This window comes from Strix aluco, chromosome Z (assembly GCF_031877795.1).
Source record: "Strix aluco isolate bStrAlu1 chromosome Z, bStrAlu1.hap1, whole genome shotgun sequence".
NCBI lineage: Eukaryota > Metazoa > Chordata > Aves > Strigiformes > Strigidae > Strix > Strix aluco.
In genome coordinates, this window is record NC_133971.1 from 47534283 (window position 1) to 47560052 (window position 25770).

The following is a 25770-nucleotide window of genomic DNA, read 5'->3' on the forward strand; positions in this document are numbered from 1 at the left end:
AATGCATCTTGGATAACAGGGAGTAGCTGTGAACAATACTGAGAGAAAGGTCTTTGCCACAAAACTCACATAGATTTCTTCAGAGAACATAATGAAATTTGGAGAAAAGGTCATATATAAATTAGTTTGACAACCACATCAGATCTGAAGCCACAACTGACTTTTGCAGAAAAGTGAAGTTGACAGATCATTTGCTTGTAACTGGCCATCTAGAATGAGGGTCTGGAGACTCAAAACAGGCAACTGGTTATTAACTCTGAACAGGCAGTTAAGCTGACTAATCTCAAAATGAAATTTGAAAGAACCACTATTTGGAAAAACAAAATTTTAAAAAGTGATTACTTATTTGTTATAGAAAAGAGAGCAGAAACACAAAGTAGACCAACAACACTCAGGCAGTGCTGCAAACTAAGCAGGAAATAGAACTGTTCAAGTTCACTAAGACCTGAACGCATTTGAGCTCCCAAGATCCAGCTGTGCATCAAGGGCACGTCCAAAGACTGAGTGGAAGCAGATGGCAGCAAATAAACTAGTGATATACACGCATGAGCTCTGCATTATTAAAACTATTTAATGAACCAAGAAGTTCACAATATTCTGTCTTGAATGAACTTGAGAAGTTTCAGAATTGAGATATCAATCACTCCCATTATGAAGTCAATTTGGTGATAAAACTCTGTACTGAACTTCCAGGGATGTAATCTTAAGACATCCTTAATGGTATTTCACTGTAAAACAGATGCTCAAACCTCAAATTATCACTTGTCAGATCAGCCTGATACAGTACCATATGTATAAGCACATATGCATAAGCACAGTTTAACAGAGAAAGTAGACGTAGTTCAGATCTTCAAATATAAAACAGATGAAAAGTTTCAAAACTAGCTAACATTTGAAAAACAAGCTCCAATTTAATCAGGTATATTTCAGATAATTTATACTGTAAAAGATTTATAAGGTAGAAGATGTACAATGTATTTATCCCTGTCAACAAACGCTGCCTTGCTCAGACCTTCACATTTACAAGCACTACCACCAGGGAACACACCTATATATAACTAAAGTATTGTCAGGTCAACATATTCAGATAAAACTCTCATGAGAGATGTATTTATGTTCAGAGCCCTGCTGAAGGAACTAAATGCGAGAGAGATCCAGGGTTTGGAGGCACAGACGACTTAAAGACTTCACGAACTCTGCACACACTAGCCAGGGGTAGGCCATGTTATAATATGCTATTCAAAACAAGACAGAATTTCTTGGCATACCACATTGCAATTTTCATGCACAATTGAAAACAGATTTCTTTTAATCTATATGTTTTTCACCCACTTTCTGAAAAAGACAATGGAAACACAAATTCTGTTCACTGAAAAGCTATTAAAACATCTGAGATAAACATACCAGTTCTTTGGCACCAACATGTAGATTTTCCATCATTAAGTCTATTGAGGGAATATATGCATTTGAAACTTACTCTAATGATAAACACATGTCAGATATATATGGAAGTCCTGATATTACTTGAGCATATCAGCAGATGATGGATGTAAAATAAATGGAAATCCTGAATGCTCACATTTTATAGCAGGCACATAGAACAGTCACCTTCATGGTTTAGAGGCTCTTGGGCATCTTCTAGGCCATTAACATTATTATTACTGAAGTCTGGCATGCAGAATTTTCCTAATGTGTAATCACTCAACCATTTCAATAGTAATGCAATTATTTGTATTCCAAACCCAAGGAAAACTAGACCATCACTCTTTAAATTTAATGCTGTTATCCTTTCACTAAGTGACTAATTACCTCACGTTTCCCATACCTTCTCTTACCTATTAATCTTGCCATAGAGGGGCAATATGCTGTATAATTATGCTCTCATTTTACCAAGCTGTAACTTTTTAACGTCTTAGCAGCTCCATTCATTCACATCCCATAGATGAGATTTGTCTTTAAATAGAATTCCAGTAATTCAAGAACTTCTAATTTTTCTCCTTCTACAGTTAAGTTTTAAAAAGTTCAAGCCATAGGGCCTCCAGCATTTTTCATCTAATTTTCCAGTGTTAATAGACTGATGGACTTCATATTGAGCTGAAAGAGCCCTCCTAATTCTGTAACTTCTTTTTTTTTTTTTAGTCTTTATTTTTATAAGCATCAATTTCTTAATTCTGAATTGTAGCACTTTAAATACAGATCTGGATAGGAAAGGGGGGAAGAAATCAGAATGTTTTTATACTTTATTTTTATGATATATAATGAAAAACTGATAGAGTTTCATTTATAAAAATAAAAAGAGCAAAAGACAGCAGCAGCTGTTTTTCATTTGAGAAATATCAGGAATGTCAGATTTAATTTCTTCTGATTTTGTAATGCAATTCTGGGTCAAGCATATATACAGAAAGAGCTTTTCCAGTTAGTACTGTGTGACTAGCTGTCAGTCTTTAATGTGATTACAATTGTTTATGTAACATTAAAGACATCTTAACACCTTAAGTCCTCTAAGCAACCAAAATAATGAAAGATTCCAATTCATGTATGTTCTACCTCACGTTCTCGTTCCTTGCATTTATCTTCTGTGACAGCTCTGTGGTGCTTCTCAAAACAAGATCAAGAGGTAATGAACTATGGCCACCTTTCCCTCATGATACACTGATCTCGGTTTCTCACACAAAAATCCTGTTGGAAGTTAATGCTTTTAAAACCACCTCCAGTAAGTTGAAATTGCTCAATGGGTACTAATACTTAGAGGATAAGCAGAAAGACAGATGGCAAGACAGGGAAAAGATTCTGCTTTCTTGTTTGGTTGATCACATCCTTCTCCCTGCCCCTTCATGTGGATCAACTTTATAAATAGATTACTTTTCCTATGGACACATAAAGGATGTAATTCAAAGATTCTCTCTTTAGTATCCAAATGAATTAAGGGTAACTGAAAACTCTCATTATCAATACCCATCCTAAATTAGTAGCTTCTCTAATCTCATTTAACATCTGTTTACAAACATCACTCTGACTGGCAGCTGTAGAACATCACCAGCACCAAACTTTTATGAAAGTTGAAACTTCCATTCAAAAGGCTTCTTAGTGCTTCTCTTTTCCCATAATACATTTGTGCCGTTACACTTAAAATACAGTGCTTCACAACACAGCATCACTTTTATGCATGTAAATTCTACCCCATTATCTCAGTAAAGATGGTACCTTTCATTAATTATATTGAAGACCTGGCAGAAGGATGATACTTACTATATCTGTGATAAAGTTTTATGCCAGGTATTCTAGTTTCTCCCCACTACTTTTTTCAGGTCAAGGATTGGTATGGAAGCATTCATACTTTACACCCTTTCTCTGTAGCTTAGTATTGGAGGTGCCAATCAACTAGGATTGTAGGCAGTTAGATTTAACTTTGTTATTTATTTGATCAAGCTGTTTCCTCCTTGGCCTTTAAGAGACATCCTGAAAAGCAGCCACATGCCCACTGTTGGTTATGTCATTGTGAACCAAATGTTCCTCCATGCATATCATCTTCCCCTTGCTTATAGTTTAAGTATTCCTTTATAGCCTTTAAAATTTTCAGTGCCAGCAGCCTGGCACAATTTTGATTATGATGCAGCTCATCCTTCCTGCCAGCTAAACACCTAAATCTCTCCTTTCTATACTCTCATCCATGCATTGACATTCTGTACCTTTGCCTGCCTCTTGGGCATTATGTGCAAGTCTGAACAGTATTTTGGAGATGGATACCAAGAAGATTCTGGAACTTGGCCTTCCTTTCTTTAAAAAAAAAAAAAAAAGCCAAACCAACCACCATACCTTGAGAACCTCTTGTTATGCTACATTTTTTTTCCTCCATTTTTTTCAAGGAAAGCATAAAACCAAAACTACTTCTAACATTTTCCTCTATTGTTCCCATGATAGCTCACATCCAATAAGATATTTATACACATCACTTAAATACTAATTTAAAACAGAAATGAAAGTTGAGAGTTGCTTGTCATTCGTGAGTGCTATGATGTAAATCTTTCCAGGACTGAAAAAATATAGCCATATGCATGTGAAGCACCATGCATCACAACATCACTACCAAAGGCATATCTGAGCTTAAAAACACTGCTCTTCCCCACCCATCTTTCTATCCATTTATGCTCTTGCAAGTATGTTTATTGTGTCTGAATTACCTAGATAATCCAAGCCAAATATTGCTTACAAAAACGTGCACTGACTCCCTCTGAGCTTTTTTAAGATTAACCAATTAAGTAATACAACAATATGCCTGCCCACATTCTGGTCTGACACAGTAAGTGAAATTAACATATTCAAAACAAAAGCAACCACATCGCTTTTGAGAACAAGCCTTGTCTAAGGACAGGAATACACTTCAATAATCTTGAACAATCAGTTTACCAGGCAACAAAATTAAGTAATACAACTTCACAGGAATGCAAATAAATGGTAGAAAAATCCCTGGACTAGTAATTCAAAATTTGACAGGAGACAGCTTTTTTTGTGTCAGATAAACACAGTATCTTTGAAAAACTGCCAAAGGTACTTGCAGTTTATTTAAATACTGAACTTCATAAACATTCTTTCCGGAATGGACAAAATCCAAGCCATAATTAAACTGAGATCACTGCAATTGCTACTCTGCTGTTGAAGATGATGGTAACTTTGGTCTAGTCTATCTCCTTGCTCTCAACTGGTGACTCTACTGAGGCACATGTGTGGCAGCCTAGTTTGAATGCAGAGGGGCTAATGGAGAAGACATATACAAATTGGCCCAGAGAAAGTAAGGGAAAGAGTGGTGGTGGGGATGGAATGGCTAACCAAAGGTGGGAGGGCAATAGACAGCACACAGCATAGACATGAGCCTGAACTCTCCCACTGGAAGCCTGTGAAGGGATTGATACTGGCTCGGCTAGCAGTCAGATGGACGATCAGGTGGAGAAGTATGTGGGAGAAGAGTGGAGAAAGACGTAAAAATTGACACACTTAGGTTTTATAGTGACACAAAACTTGCAGTGTTTTATAGTGACATAAAAGTTGCAGCTATAGCAATTGATTCTAGGCTCTAAAATATAGAGGAATATATATATAAAAGTCATGCTAAACAGCTTGCAGTTCAAGTGATCAAATCTGGAAGATGAGAAACCTTCAGGAAAAGAAAACAAAAACCGATCGGTCACACAGAGAAAGTATTTACGCTTGAATGTGATATTCACCACTGAATGCAAAATTCTTCACTTCATCAGTAGTCTTACAAAGACCACAGACATTCCTGTTTAATGTTAACATCTGGTGTTTGACATGGAAAATTCTCAGGAAACAGTGGCTTCATACATTCAGTGTAACTTCCATTCAGATTCAAAATACTCAGGACAAAAAGAATTCAACTCTGCAACACTCATTCCCAGCATCAAGCCAATTATTTTAGCCTGTGTTACAGGAAACTGTGCTATTAAATCAATGCAACACATTTCCAAAAACCATAAGATGTTGACAGATACAACTATTACACAGAGAAAAGTATAGCTGGTATCTGATATGCAAATAAATACCTTTATTTCCATACTGAAATAAGAAAGGAACATAACATTTTAACATGTATGAAAATAAATGGAGTATTATTATTTTACTATTTGCAGCATAAACACATTGTTGGAGAATGAAAACGTCTTTATATGTACAAGGCACTACATTCATTCTGAACCAAAAGTAAGTAAAGTTTATAACAAAGTTTCTAATAAATGAATAAAAGAAGGCAGGTGTAGAAGAGGAATGAGATCAAGATTGTTAACAGAGTCCAGGCAGGTGACCATTAAGCCATTAAATTATCACATATTCTTCTTATAATTATGCTCTGATTGTCTATACAATTTCTAATTTAAGAAGAATGTAACAACCAGAATTTAGATAAAAAGAGAATGAAGTTTTTATGGGTCCCTCAAAACCACTAGCCCCCACATTGCCAAAATCAAACCACAAAACAGCAAAGTGCAAAGAATTAACGATAAGCATATTATCAAAGCTGATGGACTATCACATCTCTTTTACACAAAGACTGATTCATACAGTAGTCCTCTCCCTATGGCTTATGGATTGCACACAAAATATTTTTGTAAGCAAAGAATGTTAAAAATCCACGTAAGTACTTACGTAGTTATGCTGCTATTAAAGGCATTAACAACAGAAACAGAAGTTTTGTATCAATAATAACATCTATCCTAATCAGAATGTTTTTGGAGCAAGTAGAATTCTTCAGGGGGGGTTGGGAGTGCAGTAAGAAAGGAGGAGGTTGTGGAAAAATCCCCCAAAGCTCAAACTAAAGACAGCAACTATTATGTACTTGATCCAAAGCCTTTGAAGTTAACGGAACGTCTTCAATTAAACTGCAAGAGACTTTGCATCAGGCTCCTTTTATGATTTAGTGCATTTCCTCAGATTAAATCCACAGAGAATACAGACATTTTGCTTTCATATACTTTCCACTAGAAGGTACATTTTAAAAATAAATTAAGGCAAAGATCACAAGTGTACATTTAGGATTGTCAGCTAAAATAGAAACTTTTATATTTTTCAAAGTTAGACAATACAGATAAGACTGTTCCTCCTTGGATGCAGATGTGTTTAATCAAAAGTTCTACTCAATTCAGAAATAACATCTTCCTTTCTTTCCCTGTCACACAAAGTACTAGCAGTATCACGTTTAAAATTTCCATAATAAATAAGTGTATTCATTAGAATAAATGTTATGCTTTTATTGATTGTGTAACCATGTCTTGTATGTGTTAAGTGTCTTGTAACCAAAGATTACCATCTAGTGATATACTCCAGGGAACTCGATGCTCCAAATAATTACTTACTGACTGTTCATTAATGTCTCAAAGTTAGTAGCCTTTCATAAACTGCCTTTCACAGATTGATGGTGTAAAACACATTTTCAGTGTAAATCTACAAAGAAGAACATAAAACAACACAAGCACTGTGACTGCCCTATCCTTGCTCTTTTTTTCGTTACAGATGAGAGAGAGGTTGTGAACTGATAAACTGCCTAGTTTCAAGCTATCACCTGCATAGTTTAAAAAGAAGGTGGTATGAATCTGAGAAATGCTATTTTGATAATGTGATTTAAACACTCTTTTGAAAGACACGAAGGTAATACATAATCAGTCCTGTAACTTCATCCCCTTTTGTTCCTGTCTGTCCTGAGCAAAATTACCTTTCTACCTCTTTCTCCTGTCCTTCTTGCACAAGGACTTCCTTAGTCCCACACCAGAGATCCAGTGAATGCATGGAGGAGCTTGGGAGGTGAAACAGGTTTCCTCACATGTGAAGCAGTAGAACTCTCATTTGATAAATCACAGAAAAACTTTTCTTACTACTGTTAGTATTTAGCTGGTTCTCCAATCCCAAATTCATTTGAAACATATAGGTAACGAGCCACAGATATAAAATTCACTCACGCCTGAAATAACCCCCAGAACTTTAACTGTAGCATAAAAGTCTCTGGGTATCCATTAGAAATACCTGGACCTAAAGCTAGACAGCAGTAATGTCATCTGTACATCTGTCCTCACCAGGCAGCTTAAATTTTTAGTGACCAAAATCATACTGTGCACCAGGCTGCTCAGTCAAATCCTGGCAAGTCTCTCTATGGCCATGCATGAGCTGCCTGAGATCCTGTTTCTAAAGCCTCTGAATTCCTTTTAAATTCCAAACAAGACAAAATTGGTTCGTGAACAAGAAGCAATCCAAAATAAGCTCATGAGGCCTCACATTAGCAAAAAAAAGCTTCTAAGAGCTAGTAATGGCTTACATTTCTGGTCTAGAAGAAGTTTCTCAACACATTTAGAAATTATGGAAAGCTTTTCAGTAATCTTCAGACTCAGAGCAACGTGGCATGGCCCCAACAAATTTGAAGATCACAATATACTCAAAATTTCCTGGGCAGAATCCTCTTTGCAGACCAGCATCTGCATGATTCAAACATGACAGGATTAGAGTAACAGGTGAAAATACAGGACTTAGTAGGAAAAGGTGGTGCTCTTCTCAAGGAAAACAGATTAGGGCTCAGTGCAAAAAAAGGAAAACTGTGCTCCTAAGGTTATGTGAAGATTGTATCTGGAAGCAAAGAACAGAAGATGCATTTATCATCTGTGAGTATTTGTTGGTATTTCTTCAAGTCAGAAGCATGTGCTCAATTCAAGCTCTGACAGTAACGTATGCTGGTACTCTATTCTTCACTCAAAGAAAAATACAGTAGTTATTTGCAGTTGTAGTTTCAATTACTCCCCCACCCCGCCCCAAAATCTGAAAGTCATTTAATTTTGAAGCACATAGACTTTATTATTTAAAAAAAATTAGTAGTATTTTGACTTAAGGCGAGATGACACCCTAGATCATTGTTTGTAGTAGAGTTCTATTATGCTGCATTCTCAGTGTTTAAAACACAGTGGGTTTTTTCTCATGTCCTACATACCAAAGACTTACTGGAAAAAAACCCTAAATGAGATGCTACAGTAAATTAGTATCTGTTAGCACTAGTGCACGTGCAACAAAACTAACTGCAGTTACGATGGAGTTGTTCACAGGTGGACCAATGTCCCCTTTTCTGGAGAAACTCCACAGATGATACATATAATTTCTCTAATATTGGAGAAATAATACACATTAACCTATCTATCCTGCCTATCTTAACCTAAGTTACCTTAAATCAATGTTAGTAATAAGTAGAAGACAACAGTTAAAACCTCTGTCAGTTCCCTGCTTGTAACGAACAGCATTTTTAGGATTAGCTTCCAATTTACAAGCTTGGTGCGCTGGAGCACAACACTAATGAAGCAAGCCTCCCGTAATAGTTCAGGTACATACGCTGTAAGGAGCACTTCAAAATGCAATCACAGCTGGAAATATCAGTTTTAAAATACATTAGGTAACAGATCTGCCACATGGTTTTTAATTTTATTATTGGTGGGCAACTACTGCAGACAGTACACAACTATGTACAGAAAGTGCACAAAAACTTAGTCAAAACCTAGAAAATACAGGTTCCATTCTTCAACAGCTGTAACTAAGCTCCAACAATGTAAAGCCTAGTTAAACTTGCATGGCAGCATTCATTACAATTTCTACAGTAGAATTTATCACCTGTTGATAGCAATGGTGTCAGCTGCAGCAATATTAAAATGGATTAAAGATATTTCAGCAGAGATGCACAAAGAACTGTTTACCTACTGCTTCTTGTGTTACAGTAACATGGTAAACCCATTTTTATAAATTAGGAAAGGAGAAGTCTTGTGTCATGTGGTTGGTCACCCTTACCAACTCACTCATAAATCTGATTTGCTTCCTAGCAAATGTAATATAGCAATATTGACAGCTAAATTGTAAGAAGTCAAGTTAGACTGCTACTTGCTAAACACTTAGTACAATTTTATTGTACTTGACTGAAACCTATGCACACTCTTTTTAAATAGAAAAGTATGCTTATCTTACTCTCAAAAATATATGGGGAAACATAGTAATGGAACATAAAATCTCAGTGGGTCGAAGGAATTAAACAAGTATCTTGACTACATGTCCACTATGAAAAACTAATATTCAGCATTCCACAGTGAATTAAAAGCAGACTGAATTTTATCAATGAAAACAAACCTATTCTGAAAATGAAAACAGCCACAGGATGTTTCCCCTCAAGTGTTTCGAAACTCAAGTTAATGAAAAGGTAAACAGTGTGGTCTGCATTTCATGTGACCTACAGAATACTGCTAGGGATAGATAATCAATGATTCTATTTTTTTTTTTTTTATGTTTAATAACTAACTGTGGGAAAAGAAGAAATAATACACTGGAAAATTAATTTTTGTTAAAGCACATGAGGGATGCCTTCTTTAGTTGAGGATATGCTATGGCTGACAAATAGCAACCAAAAAAGTTATGATGGCTTAGCCACCACTTGTGAACAGTACTGTAATAATTAACTGTACATGTTCTTCTACTGCAGTGAGGTTAAAAACCTTCTATGAGTTTAAAAAAGCATCAGCACCCATCCATAAACTTGCTTTGAAACATGAGACCTATTCACTACAAGGTGTGAGATTGACTTTCATACCACCAAAAAAACAAGACCAGCACCAGAAAGTAGCAGAAATAACAACAGTTCTAGAAACCAAAACTATTCCATGAAGATACCCATATTATCTGTTTTCAAGGATTACAGCCAAATGAAAGCCTATTTTAAGTAAATATGGAACGCATACAGTCAACCATGACTATGGATACATCAAAAATGATGGAACAAAATAAACTGGTAATATTAGTAATATTCCTTCTGTATTCTTGGCAATAAAATTGTTCTCTTAGAAAATAAAATTCCAACTGTAAACTCCTTTAAAACAACAGCATCAGTTATTTAATTTTGGCTTCTATACTTTATGCAACCAGCATAAGCCTGATGCATTTGAATTGTTGGCAGAAGAATCTCCTACAGGAAGTGACAAAATGTCTTACCGTTTGAATTTAGCATGAAATCCCTCTCCATGTGTCCTCACACATCCAGAATCTTCACCTCTGCACTATTTCTAACATTACAGTAACCAGTTTCTGACTAGCTCACCTTCAGACTGGAAAACTGTGGTCAAACAAATTTAAAAGAATGTTGCTTTTTAGCTCCACGTCAGTATATCTGTGACCTTTTTCTTACTCTCTTCTATCATTAAAGAGAAAGAAAAGCAGTAAGATGCTGCCATCCAAACACTGCTCCAGAAATACCAAATTCCTATGATATTTGTTCATGTGACTTTGTTCACATGAAGCATGAAAATCCTGATGTGCACTATGCTGATAGGTGAACTACATCACACATTACTGTGCTTTGCAACAGCATAGTTATATTAGAAACTAATGATGTCATTATAGAAGGAAATGACCCAATTCTACATTAAAACTTAGCCTGCGGACTATAAAAATTACAAGTTTCAGACCCCCTCAGTGGACTGCCCACATGAATTTAGGATAACGTGGAGGAAAATATACAATTTCGTGTATTGGTATTTTTGATTGAGAATTGCTTTCTGGCATCACTTCTGCAGCACATCCCTTAAAACAGTACTTATTTCTGCTCTTCTTCACTCTTCTTTTAGAGCATACTGTCTGCTCTCAACCTCAACTGCTTACTTCAACAAGCATCCTCCCACTTGTACATCTTCATGCCATCTCTTACAGATATCACTAGTTAGACAATATTTAGTAATGTACTATCAGTGGGCTTCAGGAGAAACACTGCACTGAAATTAATGAGCCACAGGGGTGTTAAAATTCCACCTTTATTCCAGGCTACTGTTTGTCATGTTTTGTTCACATGTGGAAACTTCTCTCTCCATCTAAAAGTATTTAGAGCCTTTTTCCAACTGTTGTTGAAAGCTTAGATTATTTACACTAACTGAACCATGTATATGTACTATATAAACAAAACAAATCTATTTATAAAGACTCAAAACCCACTACTATGCTTCCTGCTATTCTATTCCAGTTACTAGGGATTAGCCCACCAGCCTAGACAAGTCACTTGTACTAAACAGATGTATTATTTTTTGTAGATATGCCCTAGTGGATAAATTCCTTAGAAAAGGAAGTAAGGTCTACAATGAAGATGCAGTATAACATAAAGAACACACTGTGCAAATGCACGTAATCCCACCCATATACGCACCCTTCCGAAGGAGTGTTCTCACAGCTATAGAAGCAGGGGTAAGAAAACAGAAACCAACAAGACTTACCTTTTTGCAGACACTTTCGAAATTAATTTCTGTCCTAAGAGCAAGTCTGGTAACTTCATCTGGCTTTATTTCCTGTGGACAAAAGATGTATTTATTATTCTTATGATCAGACTTTACAAAATCTTTCTAAGGTTCACCTTCCTCATAAATATTCTAACTTCATGGCATCTCCCACTGACCTGTTAAAGGAATAAAATCAGTTTGTTATACAGAGATTATTTTTGTGTGTGTGTGTGTATGTAAATACTACATTTACTGACTTCTGAAACATTATTTACACCTAAATTGCCTATATCTACTACTACTAAGGGCAATAGAGATTTTCAACAGCAAAGTATGCAGAATGGTGATTTTATTTACAGAAGTGTTTAAATTGCCTGTATTGTTGTACTATAAATGTAATTTGGAAGGTTTGAAGTGAAACTTATCTTAGACTCTGAAGTCACATTAGAACTTATCCACATATGTGAACATATAAGTTTAAGACAACTAAAACGAAGTTCAGAAGGAAAAACAAAATTCTCTTTTCTGAAGAGACTCACTATACATGTAATTTTCATTCCTGGACTTAGGCATTTCCACTGGCAGCTGAAACAGAGGAAAGAAAATCTTGGACAAGTGGATTTTGTTAAAAGTTGAATACTTTATGAAACATTTCCCCATGACAGATTTCTCGTTATTTTAAAATATATATTTTATACATGTTGTATTACAAAATGTCTTATTAACCTTATCAATTGAATGCACTGAATATTGGCTTTTTCCTCCTCCTATGTCAAAGAAATCATGTTACATACCGGTTGTTTGCCAGATGGCCATTTTAAAAGCAGTTTAACTACTGTTATGCAGAGCCCAAATAACTTCCACGCATTCATAGTTCCAAAAACATAGAAACTTTGTACAAAAAACCCTAGTTATTTGGATAGCTTTCATCTAGATCTAGTCTATATCACAATGCTGGTAGCTTTGACACCTGATCTGTTTGCTGAATTTCTAAAACTCCAGGAAAGCAGATGACTTAAATATAAAATACATCAATTTTGTAACACTTGTGGTCAATAAAGAAGAAGAAAACCTAAATCTGAAATGCCCATGCAAAGTATTGTAGTTTGAGAAAATGCAATGTGTCCAGGTGCTTGGGCTGCACCTGTAGTTCACGTTATGCTTAGATCTGGACAAGACAGACACTAACTGAAAACCCTTATAAGCAATTACTGTAACTATTGGTTCAGAATAATTATTAGCAAAGATTCAAATCCAAATCAAATTATGGGAGACATGATAATTTAGAAATGTCTAGGAAAAAAATGTACTATATAAAAGGGAAGGACTTTCATGTTTAACAACTAAATTATACTTGTTCCTTTCACTCTTCTTCCTTACTTAATCATCCTTGATAAGTACTCCAACACTTAAATTTATCATCCTGCTCCACCGTTAAGTTTCCATAGTCTATACTGTTGCTGTCCTAAATCTGGGGCAGTCTGCACACTTCCTTAAATGTAAGTTCACGAAGAATCAAGTAGCTTACTTTCTTATAGAAGGTCATACTTGCATTTCAAAACCTTACGTTGTCCTTCTTTCTCTATATTGGATAACTTACAGAGAGTTTGCATCTTATCTAGATCTTTAAGGTGTTGCATAAACTGCATGTCTTAAAACTATAAGCAAGTATATAATAATGCGAATAAACTAACAGAACGAAGTTAAATTTAAAAAAAAAAAAAAAAGTCTCTTATTGTGAATGTCAGAAGAGCTTCCTGACAATGAGGTCTAGAAGTCTGCAAAATCATCTCCCAAAGGTACTGGTGGAAGCTCAATCTCTTGGAAGACAGAATCCAGACTGGAAAAACACTGGTAGATGTAGGAAACAATCTTCTACTGGCAGATGGACAGTTGGATGACCTAACGGAATCTAGAGATGGAAAAGACCTATGATTCAGTTTTCCAAAGCATTTCACAGATGGTGAAAGTAGGACACGGTGGTTAAGTGACATGCTTACTGTCACATAGTTGGTTGGGGGCTATGAATGAAGCTCTGGAATCCAATACTATTCATTAAATCAAGCTGTTTCTTTATTCAAAAAAAAAGATAATTTATGTGATCTTCATCCCAAATAAAACTGCCAATTTCCTGTCTCTTTAGGATTTAAATGCAGCAACCTGGTTCAGAGGGGAGGCAGGTAAACTTCATCAATCCGTACGCTAGAATGTCAAATGTTTAATTTTTGTATTACAATATTGCTGAATTCCCTTAACATTGCAGAATCATGCAAAATAATGGAGAACGAATTACAGTTTGGAATGTGAAGTCACGAATGGAACTTCACTGAAATTCTTAGAATACAGAATGAGCCCAAGAACCTCCTGCTAAGGCTTAAACCCCCAAATTTATAAAGCATCTCCTTCACTTCCCTTAGAGTTAAGGCAAAACTAGCATCTTTGACTTACAGTCTTCAGCAGCACCCTAGTTTTGTAAAAGCAGACATATAAATCAGGTTATTGGAATACATAGACCTTTTTCCTGTGTCTATTAATGGTCAGTGGCAGACAAGAAAATAGTAAAAGGATATAGTGATATTTTTCTCAGCACAGTTTTCTCAACTTTGAGAGGCACATAGCTCAAGAACTCCTGACTCACAAAGGGGGCCTTTGTATTGAGTATCTATTATGAAATCTTTTTTCACCAGTTATGTTAGGGGATATTAAGGGATGTCCACTTGAGCAACGTGATCTAGTGGAAGGTGTCCCTGCCCATGGCAGGGAGGTTGGAATTAGATGATCTTTAAGGTCTCTTCCAACCCAAACCATTCTATGATGTTATAAGTGGCTGCTGCCTCCAGCATCTCTGGGATCAGTCCAGGGATTCCTCCTGCCCTGCTGGTGGAGCCCAGACCAGTGCATCCAGAGACCTGGAAGTCTCCATCCCAGGTCTACAGATGCACTGTTGCTTTCTCATTATCACGTTCAACCAGTAGTGAAGCCCAGCTATGCAGCTAGCTGCCACAGACAAGGCACTGCCTTCAACAGCACCCACATGTAACACTCCCAAGACTCACATGAACTTAAGTATAACCATCCAAGACCTCTTACTCCTTTTCATCTGTCCAGGATTAAAACTCACTGAGAGTATGCTGCCTCCCACCCTCCTCTAGATTCATGAGCACATGCACATTCATCCATCCCTCAAGTATCAGCACAGCATATCCCTCTGTCCACCTAACAGGCCTCTGCCTGGGTCCAGAGCCCTTTCATGCACCTCATGGGCCTCCTTACTTGCATGCACTCACACTCCAGTCTTACAAGTACTCTTGTGTCACAGGCACCCCTGCACTCACAGGTCCCTCCCAAATACCATCATGGGTCCTCTACCCACCTGATACCCCCACCTGGACCTAGCGTCTTCCATTCACTGCTAGTCTAACTTGGAATTTGCTAGTGAATTACACATGCCAAAGACACACGTGCACAGGGTCAAACCGTGTGAAAATACAGACACTCTGACTGCCCCCATCAGCAGCAGGCACCAGGCACATGGGCTACAATCTGCAGTCCCAGTCCAGATGCTGTACTAAGAGCCTCACTTGATTCACTTGCCCCAGTCTCACCTGTAGCCATGCCCAGGACACACATTGTCCTTGTGCTCTCAACTGGGACATGTGCTGCTCCCACCCCTGTGGCTGGAGCTGAGATCCTCACCCACTCCTGCTGCTGACACCACAGGCTCAGGACACCTACATTGCTGGTCTGACTCTTGTTGCTGGCCCTGTATCCACTCATGCTGGTCCCCTCAGTAGCTGGCACCTAGTCCTTACAGCACTCATGCACACAGGATAAAGAGTGAGATTACAAAGAAAGTTAAGAAAAGATTTATAAAAAGATGACAAACTGGGGCAATCAGACAGAAGGCTTGGTCAGATAAGTGTATTGACTGGCACTGGTTGGGACTGGCCCCTCCAATACCCGCTCCCACCTATGCCCTCCTAAACATTGTTTACTAAGTTTTGCATAGTCCACTGGTCCCCCCATACCCTCATGCTCATCTTGTTTCCCCTTCTTATCAGTTACAAAGTCGAGGTTGGCCTTCCCCAAAGCAATACCAGTAGTTTCTTAATGGCCCTTACTTAGTGACTGGAGACTTTTTGTCAATGTCTCTGTTAACCCTTGTCCACCAGCTATGTTCCTCCCTGTGTTTTTATTTACCCCATCCCCCTTCACTTATTATCCCCTTAGCATTGAACAGGTCCAGTACTGGAGGCTCATAATGAAGAATGCTCATCACCTTCCACGTGCCCTCACAGATTATGGCTGCTTTCTGAAATCGTGTTAATACCTGGTATCATAACCAGAGTTTAGGGCTGGTGTGCCAGGACGACCCTCACCCTGCCATCTCAGCGGAGGCAAGGGATGGAGACATGCAGAACAACAAAGATGCAAGGGATATTGATGGATCAATAACTGTGGTAACACCTGTGAAAACTCAGGCTGCAGTTAGGACCTCTAAATGCAAAAAGGTGCTGGGGACATCAGCCCATCTGAAGTGCATCTATACCAATGCACACAGCATGGGTAGCAAACAGGAGGAGCTTGAAGCCGTGATGAAACAGGAAAATTAGGATGTAGTGGCTATCACAGAAACATGGTGGGATGCCTCCCATGACTGGAGTGCGCCTGTTGATGGCTACAAGCTCTTTAGAAGGGACAGACAAGGAAGGAGAGGTGGTGGGGTGGCGCTATATGTCAGGGACTATTATGATTGCTTTGAGTACAAGTGTAGTGAAGACAGGGTGGAGTGTCTTTGTGTTAGAATCAGGGGGAAGGCCAACAGGGCAGATGTTGTAGGGGGAGTCTAATATAGGCCACCCACCCAGGACAGAGAGGTGGATGAAATATTCTATAGGCACTTAACAGAAATGATTGCTTACCCTTGTTCTTGTGGGAGACTTTAACTTCCCAGACATCTGCTGGAAATACAACACAGCAGAGCAGGACCAGTCCCGGAGATTCCTGGAATGCGTGGCAGATAACTTCCTGACACAGCTGGTGAGCAAACCGACCAGAGAAGGTGCCCTGCTGGATCTCCTCTTTGTGAACAGAGAAGGACTGGTGGATGATGTGGCGGTTGGAGGACGACTACGGCACAGCGATCATGAAATAATAGAGTTCTCTATTCTGAGAGAGGCCAGAAGACGGGGTAGCAGAACTGACATCCTCGACTTCCAAAGGGCTGACTTTGACTTGTTTAGGCAACTGCTTGACAGAATCCTTTGGGAGATAGTCCTGAAGGGTGTAAGGGTCCAGGAAGGCTGGACTCTTTAAGAAGAAAGTCTTAATGGCCCAGGAGCAGGCTGTCCCCAGGTCCTGTAAGAGAAGCCAGCGCCAGAGAAGACCACCCTGGCTAAACAGGGAGCTTTGGCTGCAACTCAGGGAGAAAAGGAGAGTTTACCGCCTTTGGAAGAAGGCGCTAGCCACTCACAGTGATTACAAAGATGCTGTGAGGCTATGCAGGGCGGAAATCAGGAGGTCTAAAGCCCAGCTAGAAATTAATCTGGCTTCAGCAATCAAGGACAACAAGAAACGTTTCTAATGTCAACAAGAAATGTTTCTAACGTCAACAGCAAAAGAAAGACCAGGGAGAGCCTCCATCCCCTGCTAGATGCAGGAGGAAACATGGCAACGAGTGATGAGGAAAAGGCTGAGGACCTTAAATGCCTTCTTTGCCTCAGTCTTTAATAGCAAGACTAGTTGTACTGAGGGAATCCAGGCTCCTCAGCCAGAAGACAGAGACTGGGAGAACGACACACCCCCCCCTGCATTCCAGGAGGAGACAGTCAGTGACCTGCCGCATCACATAGACATACACAAGTCTATGGGACTGGAGGGGATACACCCCAGGGTGCTGAAGGAGCTGGCTGGGGTGCTTGCCAAGCCGCTTTCCATCATTTACCAGCCGTCCTGGCTGACCAGGGAGGTCCCACCAGATTGGAAATTGGCCAGTGTGACACCCATCTATAAGAAGGGTCGGATGGATGATCCAGGAAAATTACAGGCCTGTCAGCTTGACTTCAGTGCCCGGGAAGCTGATGGAGCAGCTCATCCTGAGTACCATCACACAACACATGTGGGACAACCAGATGATCAGGACCAGTCAGCATGGGTTTATGAAAGGCAGGTCCTGCTTGACAAACCTGATCTCCTTCTACGACAGGGCGACCTGCTTATTGGATGAGGGAAAGGCTGTGGATGTTGTTTACCTTGACTTTAGGAAGGCCTTTGACACCGTTTCCCACAGCATTCTCCTGGCAAAACTGGCTGCTCGTGGCTTGGATGGGCACATGCTTTGCTGGGTAAAAAACTGGCTGGATGGCCGGGTCCAAAGAGTTGTGGTGAACAGAGTTAAATACGGTTGGCGGCTGGTCACGAGTGGTGTCCCCCAGGGCTCAGTTTTGGGGCCACTCCTGTTTAACATCTTTATTGATGATCTAGACGAGGGGATCGAGTGCACCCTCAGTAAGTTTGCAGATGACACCAAGTTGGGTGGGAGTGTTGATCTGCTCGAGGGTAGGGAGGCTCTGCAGAGAGACCTGGACAGGCTGGAGCAATGGGCTAAGCCCAACTGTGTGAGTTTCAATAAGGCCAAATGCCGGGTGCTGCACTTGGGCCACAACAACCCCCAGCAGCGCTACAGGCTTGGGGAGGAGTGGCTGGAGAGCTGCCAGTCAGAGAGGGACCTGGGGGTGTTGATTGACAGCCGGCTGAACAGGAGCCAGCAGTGTGCCCAGGTGGCCAAGAAGGCCAATGGTATCCTGGCTTGGATCAGAAATAGCGTGGCCAGCAGGGACAGGGAAGGGATCTTACCCCTGTACTCAGCACTGGTGAGGCCACACCTCGATGACTGTGTTCAGTTTTGGGCCCCTCACTACAAAAAGGACATTGAATTACTTGAGCGTGTCCAGAGAAGGGCAACGAAGCTGGTGAAGGGTCTGGAGCACAGGTCGTACGAGGAGCGGCTGAGGGAACTGGGGTTGTTTAGTCTGGAGAAGAGGAGGCTGACGGGAGACCTCATCACCCTCTACAACTACCTGAAAGGAGGTTGCAGAGAGCTGGGGATGAGTCTCTTTAACCAAGTAATAAGTGATAGGGCAAGAGGTAATGGCCTCAAGTTGTGCCAGGGAAGGTTTAGACTGGATATTAGGAAGCATTTCTTTACAGAATGGGTTGTTAGGCGTTGGAATGGGCTGCCCAGGGCGGTGGTGGAGTCCCCATCCCTGCAGGTGTTTAAGAATAGAGTCGACATAGCACTTAGGGATATGGTGTAGTTGGGAACTGTTAATGTTGGGTTAATGGTTGGCCTAGATGATCTTTAAGGTCTTTTCCAACCTAGATGATTCTGTGATAACATCCTGTGCCAGTAAATTCCCGAGATTATTGTGGTGTTATGTTCTAAGTTAAGAGGCAATACAAGTTAAGAGGGAACCAGGTAAGTATCCTACCTTATGAAGTATCTGGTCCACAATAATCCTAGATTAAGTAAATACAGACAAAACCCCCTTACCAACCAATACACACACTCTTCTTCTCACCTTGAAAATGATGGCAAACTTTTCAAACAACCCCAAATGCCTAACAAAAAGCCTTAAAAATAAGGTCTTGAAGTACTGACTGCCTCTTGAGGGATGATGAAAAACAACTGTTGGGATCAACAGACCCTTCTCCCCTGCATGCTGACCATGTTTTCCCTCTGGAAAAGAGACTACAATTGCAACAAGAGCTACTGACTTTCAGATACACTGCCAGCATTGATGGCACCAGTGCCAAGCTGGGAAACACTGGTACACTGATGGATAATGGGTAGTAAGCAACAAGGGGAACAGATCGCTTCCTTTTAATTTCAGACTGCACCCCTATGTCAACTTCTGTCAGAAAACCCTTTAAGAGCCAGGGACCTGAGCAAGGAAAGACTCTGCAGGCCGGCGTACACGACACAAAGTACAACGATGTAGTTCTCTTTGTCCTGGTGCCTGAGCTGAGCAATCAACTGCCACAGGAGCTACCAATATGAGACTGGAAGGAGGTGGTGAAGGCGACAGAGCAGCATCAGGACCAGCCTGGCTCTCGGCTGGGATTTGAACAAATTTTCAACAATTTTCACAATGTGGATACTGAGGCTCCTCCAGGTGTTCGCCACCTGAGTGGCTGATCCATACTCTGGTGCAGGGATGTTAGATGAACCCACCTGTCAGCCAGTTGGACATCATCAGGTCTTGGCCTGATATTAAGCTGAATAAACAGGATGTGAAAAACTACTGGACATGACGTAAGAAAACTGCTGGATGTGACAGATAATGCGAGAACCTGACAGATTTTATAGATCGTTAAGGGAGAGTTACATGAAAAACAGACAAGTTCAATGGAAAGGTGAGTATGGGGCAGCTTTTGTGGGGGTATGTCTTGCAAGGCTGATAGTACTGAGGTAACCATACTGGTAATAGCCCGTGAAGCCAAGACCGCCTATGAAGTCATACTGAAATACGAAATTTGGGGAAAAAAGTAACTATGGGTGGGCAAAGACTGGACTGGGTTGGGAAAACGGAGTGCTAGGGCACAGGAAGAGATATGGCAGCGCACAGCAGGGGTTGCTGTGGGGCAGCCCTGCAGCTCTGAAGTGAGTCCCAGTACCAGAGGCAGCGAGCTCACCCACTACTTACAGAAACTTAGAACAGCAAAGTTTGTTTTTTGTTTTTTAGATGATGAACTTATTCAAATAAACCATAACTGCCTTACACTGATAGGCAAGACTATATCAAACAGAAGTACGTCAAGAATAAATGGCATCTGAAAATACAATTTCATGCCGATATTGATCGTGGTTCCTCAGATGTCACTTATCGAAGTGATACTGAGGAAGCTACAGTTTCTAACTTAATGGGTATGGAAATGTAATTTATGGAATAGCCTTCAGAAGACAGGAAAGAGAAAAAAACCCTGTCGGATGAGGCTTTAACATCTCAGAAATGCAAGATTCTTCACATAAAATGTATTCCCAGCTATGCTGTTTAAGGCAGTTTTAGATGACTCAGGAAAAAAAAAGCTTGCCAGTAGTGGCCTGTAGAAACAATTTAGGAGTCCTCACCATTAAAAACTACCCAATTTCAATTTTCTTTTGACTAGTATTTTTCTTTTACCTTTATCATACAATTCATTCATTTTCCTCATTATTTTCTCACATTTTTGTAGCTGTATGAGTGTTCAGCCTTTCCTTATGAAATCACTCCATATACATCATCTTTGTGAGATGATATTTGTCTTAAAATGGAGGAATTTCTATAAAAAAAAAAGTAATAGAATCAGAGTATATACAACTACATAACAGAACACCCATACCAAAAATCAAGTATTTCTGGTGAAATCTCAATTGTAATTTGTTAGCCATTACTGCACTTACATTGTTTAAAATATTATGATAATTTTTACCCTTGAACAGATGTTTCAGACTACTTTCTTGCATTTTTCCACAGCATTCAGTCTCGTTTTGCTGTTTTCTGTCATTTTTCTAGGTTTCTTAGTGAGGAGAAAGGGATAGGAAAAAAACCCCAAACTCATTTCAGAACAGGTTTTCAGCTTCTTTTTCCTACAATCACTGCATGGCTTCTTGTCAGAATCAATTTGTTCCCCATAGCCTGTAAAAGTTCACTATTTTAGTCATTCAGAGCAAAAGTAGTCTTTGACTCTTAGTGTAAATAATACCACTGTGAAAGTACACAAAAATGGGATCACACACTTAAAAAGTAGGATATCTTCAAAATAGTGAAATAAATCAGCCACAGTTCACCTGAAAGTTTGTATGCTTTTCAAAAGAAGCTAAATCCATGATAAGACTACAAGTTTGTTTCAGCTATGGAGGCCTGTTTTCAAAAAATGCATTAATCTAATTGGTTATACCAAAGTGATTATGAAAAAAAAGTGACCCTTTTTCCCCCTGAACAAATCCAAATCCTTTGTCAGTAACTGCCTAAATATCTATGTGTATATATATACACACAAAATAATTTCTGTAGATGTAAGTCTCATTAGTGGACCACCGTAACAAACTAAATGGCATGCTGCCTATGTAAAAAAAATAAAATAAATCCACTCCCCAGGCCATATCCCTGCAAGCCCCCATTTTACCAGATGTGAAACCAAGATGAATAGTATTGTCAGGAGGGGAATTTGGATAAAATTAATAAACAGAACAGTAGGACAGAACCTTTAAACTGTTAAGTAAAAATCTGATATTGTCAAGTTAAGTGTGGCTTAAGATTATTAATAAGTTTATTAAACAGGTCAGTGCTACACTGATATATCTGCTTTGTTATAAAAATCACTATGTAATTTTATCAACAGACAAAATTAAGCACTTTAGAGTAGCTGGTTGCCTTCCTGTCAGTATTTATAAACTACTACCAAGTCACCTCTCAAGCCCCATTTTGAGAAATTAAACGTCCTGAACTTCATCTACCACAGAATGAAAATTTGTCCATATGTAACTTCTCCAAGTCTTTTCTACATTTGCTCTCATTCTCTATCTACAGTTCTAAAAACAGGAATAAAATGGGATGCAGTATCTGTCTTGGTAATATCATATAGAAGAAAACTCTCATTCTACACAAAGAGCCCATAGCCTTCCTTACTCCTGGAAATTTAATCTTCCATTTGGCTTTACTTTTTTTCCTCAGTGGAATCCAGGCAATCCAGGTCACAATCATCTTTATCCATCACCTTTAAATTACATAAAATCCTTCCAGAGAGGTCTACTGATTTGTGTTCAATTTCCCTAACTGTAACCTGATGTTAGATAAACTCGGTACACTGTATTTGCTACTTGTTTGTGACTGTACCTTCTGCAGTAAAGCTTTTGACACCTAAAGACTCAAGACTTCTGTTTTAATGATTTCCTGATTTGTTGACTGTGCCAAGTAATTCCAAAACCATATTTATCTTCTCTGGCTGAATGACAACATGAGAATGCCCGAATGATGCAACTGCCCCATTTATTTTACTTGGTGCTAAGAAATAGATTGGATAATCACTGAAATGTTTCATTCCTGATTAACAAAAATATAAACTGATACATTAATTTAAATGGATACAGTAGCACTACTTTGATACTAAAAATTCTGTTGCTAGCAGCACCCAGAAATCTCCAGCCTTTGCACCCATATATTTCTACTAAAAATACAGCACAATCTGAAAGCGTGGCAAATAAAAACCAGATTTTTTTCATCAGGAATTCAATCCAGCATTTCATCATTTCAATTCTAAAAAGACCTGCCATGCGTCCTGTTGCAGCAGACTGCAAACAGATACTTTATATAATGTTTCTCAGCCATGGATGTGAAAGCATTAAGCCACAGTTACCAAGAGTTCCAAATTACTGCTTAAGAGAACTGAGATTTTCAACCCACAAGTGAGAATCCAGTGAGGGCCAACAGCAGTCTCATTAGGTAGACTGATTCACACAGAGTCTAGGATGGAGCTGTTAGAGCCACCCCTGTCACAGGTCTGAATTTGACTGATTCCCAGAAAATTAAGAAGGTATACAGACTGCTCAGAATATTATTGGCCTTCATGAGTTAAGCAAGTATCTAGATAACTCCATGCTAAAAGCTTTTCTGACTTTTTTTCTCTTCTTCCCAGCAGTCATTTAGAAAAAACCTGCACCCACTAATCCTAGAAGTGTCAGCTCACACGCTGGCCCATGCAGCTGAAATAGGGATTTCTTCTTAGGTTCTTGGGATGCTTGCAGCTCATGGCAGAGGATGTGCTAGGAAAACTTCAGCACTTCAGTTCCCCCAGTTTACAGAATCACCCTGTACTACACAGAGAAGGGCCTTGCTATGCTTCACAAACTACACTCAGTTCATTCTTAAAAGCATTTATGTGTAATACTCGAAACAGACATAGTAATATTTATAAAATGCTTAGGTAAAGAAATTAAAGCCAAGATATGCTTAATCTACTCACACTAAGGTAAAGATCTCTCTGCCTTGCTCAGGTTGACTTGACATTCTTCCCGGCAAGGTGACACTCAGGATTTTCAGTGTTTGTGCATATTTATGCCACAGTCTGCACTTTCCAGATAGACTCCCTCACCTTCTTTATTTGGGAGCTACTACCATGGTTTCTCTGGTGACTCACTGGCAGCTCACCGGCATAAACCCTTGCTTTCCAAATTACAGATGTACACAAAATCTAAGTGTTACAAACATGTAAAGCTTACAAAAATATACTGCGTACTAACAGAGACCACAGAAGACAATAATTAGCCGATTAACCACTGTAGTGTGAATGTGTTTGGGAAGATGGATTCCCAGTCCTTTTCATCTAGTATAATGTAATTTACTGACACAGTAAAGACTGCGTGTTGAGGCATAAGTGCACTCAAAATTAATATAAACAAGATAAATCAGGAATTACTAATAGATTATTTTTTCTAAATTAAAATAACACATCACATTACAATGGGGGTAGGAATTTTCAATTAACTGCATGTTGTAGGAACTTTTATTAAACTGTTTTCACACTATCAGTCTTACAAATATTTACTAATAAATGTTTGAATAAATACTATTTCAGAAGTTCGCACATTTTCAGGAATGACATCTTCTTTAAATACATGACTTCAAAACTTTTGCTAAGCTTACAGCCAATGATAAAAGTTCAAAGTATGCAGACGTACAGATTTAGCTTTCCATAGACATCAAATTTTACTGTAAATACCTGTGTCATAAAGAACAGAAAACTACAGGAAAGCAAAACCACAATAAAAGCTTCCATAGATTTTTTTTGTTCCACCAGTCTAGCCAACAAAGCTTTTCCCAGCAACCTGACTGGATGACTAGATTCCATATCATCACATACTGGTTTTATCCAGTAGAAATGAAGACATACTCTCTCTAATTGCAGACAAATTAAGGGAATTATAATTTAAATACATTCCCCTGTATCATTAGGGTTTAAGATTACTATTATGTCCTACAGTAATTATAGTATTTTTCACTTATCAAGTATCCAGATTCTATATTACAAAGAGGAAGGAAAGCATAAAAAGAAAGGGTTCTACAGTTGCTAATTTTCCTAAAAGTATACACTAAAGAAAATTTCATGTATTTTTTAATGACTTTGCATGTTTCATCGATTGTCTTACATTTCAAAAGCTTTATGGAATTTAATGTTGTTTTAACTTGCCTTTTATTTTAATGACTTCTAAAAATAAAAAATAATCTTCCTTGAAATCATTAATTTTCAGCCTTGGTGGATTAATAACAACTTGGGCAGGAATGCTACAGAACAGATTAAGAAAAAATAGTAAAACTTAATGCTCATTTTAAAATAACAAAACCAAAGAAGGTCCAGTGACCAAAGTCACTGGAGGAAATTATCAGAATAGAACTTCCCAAAAAATCAAAAGCTGTACAACCATCTCACTTAAGATGAATATATGGCATTTGATTTTGATGGGAGTTAACTATTACTAACCTGTTAAAAAAAAAAGAAGACTCCAAAACTACAGTTAATCATTGGGAATGAAAGAATGTATTTCAAGTGGAATTTGTCTAGCAATTGTTCTCTTTGTAAACTACACTGGTGTCAGGTTTTTGCTGGCACCAATTTTAAACATTACTAAATGTCTACAGTATTGCTGTCTCAGTTTAGATCCAAGTGAAATTCAATGTCAACCTGTGAGTTTTCATCTACTAAGTTTCACAGCACAAAATTTTATAGTTTTATGGTTTTATTGTTATCTGGAAAATTAAAGTTATTAAAATACTCATCAAACAAAACTGTACAATATTCCTATAAACATAGTTTTGTCCAAATGGTTACCTTCCTCTAGCTAAATGTCCTTATTCAGCTATGCTATACAAGCTCTCTTAAAAGCAGAGCATGCATCTGAGGCAAAGACTACTTATCCACGCAGTTTATTAACAAAATATAATGAAAAAACAAC

General features: G+C 38.7%; 1 protein-coding gene across 5 annotated transcripts in view; it reads right to left on the reverse strand.

Annotated features, from left to right (window-relative positions):
• SRFBP1 (serum response factor binding protein 1) overlaps positions 1–25770 on the reverse strand; it is a 77012-nt gene that overhangs the window by 11832 nt on the left and 39410 nt on the right. For all 5 annotated transcript variants that reach the window (XM_074811994.1, XM_074811995.1, XM_074811997.1 and 2 more), the window contains one exon: positions 11778–11849. In XM_074811994.1, coding sequence (XP_074668095.1) covers positions 11778–11849 — 72 coding nt within the window. The remainder of the gene's footprint in view (positions 1–11777; positions 11850–25770) is intronic.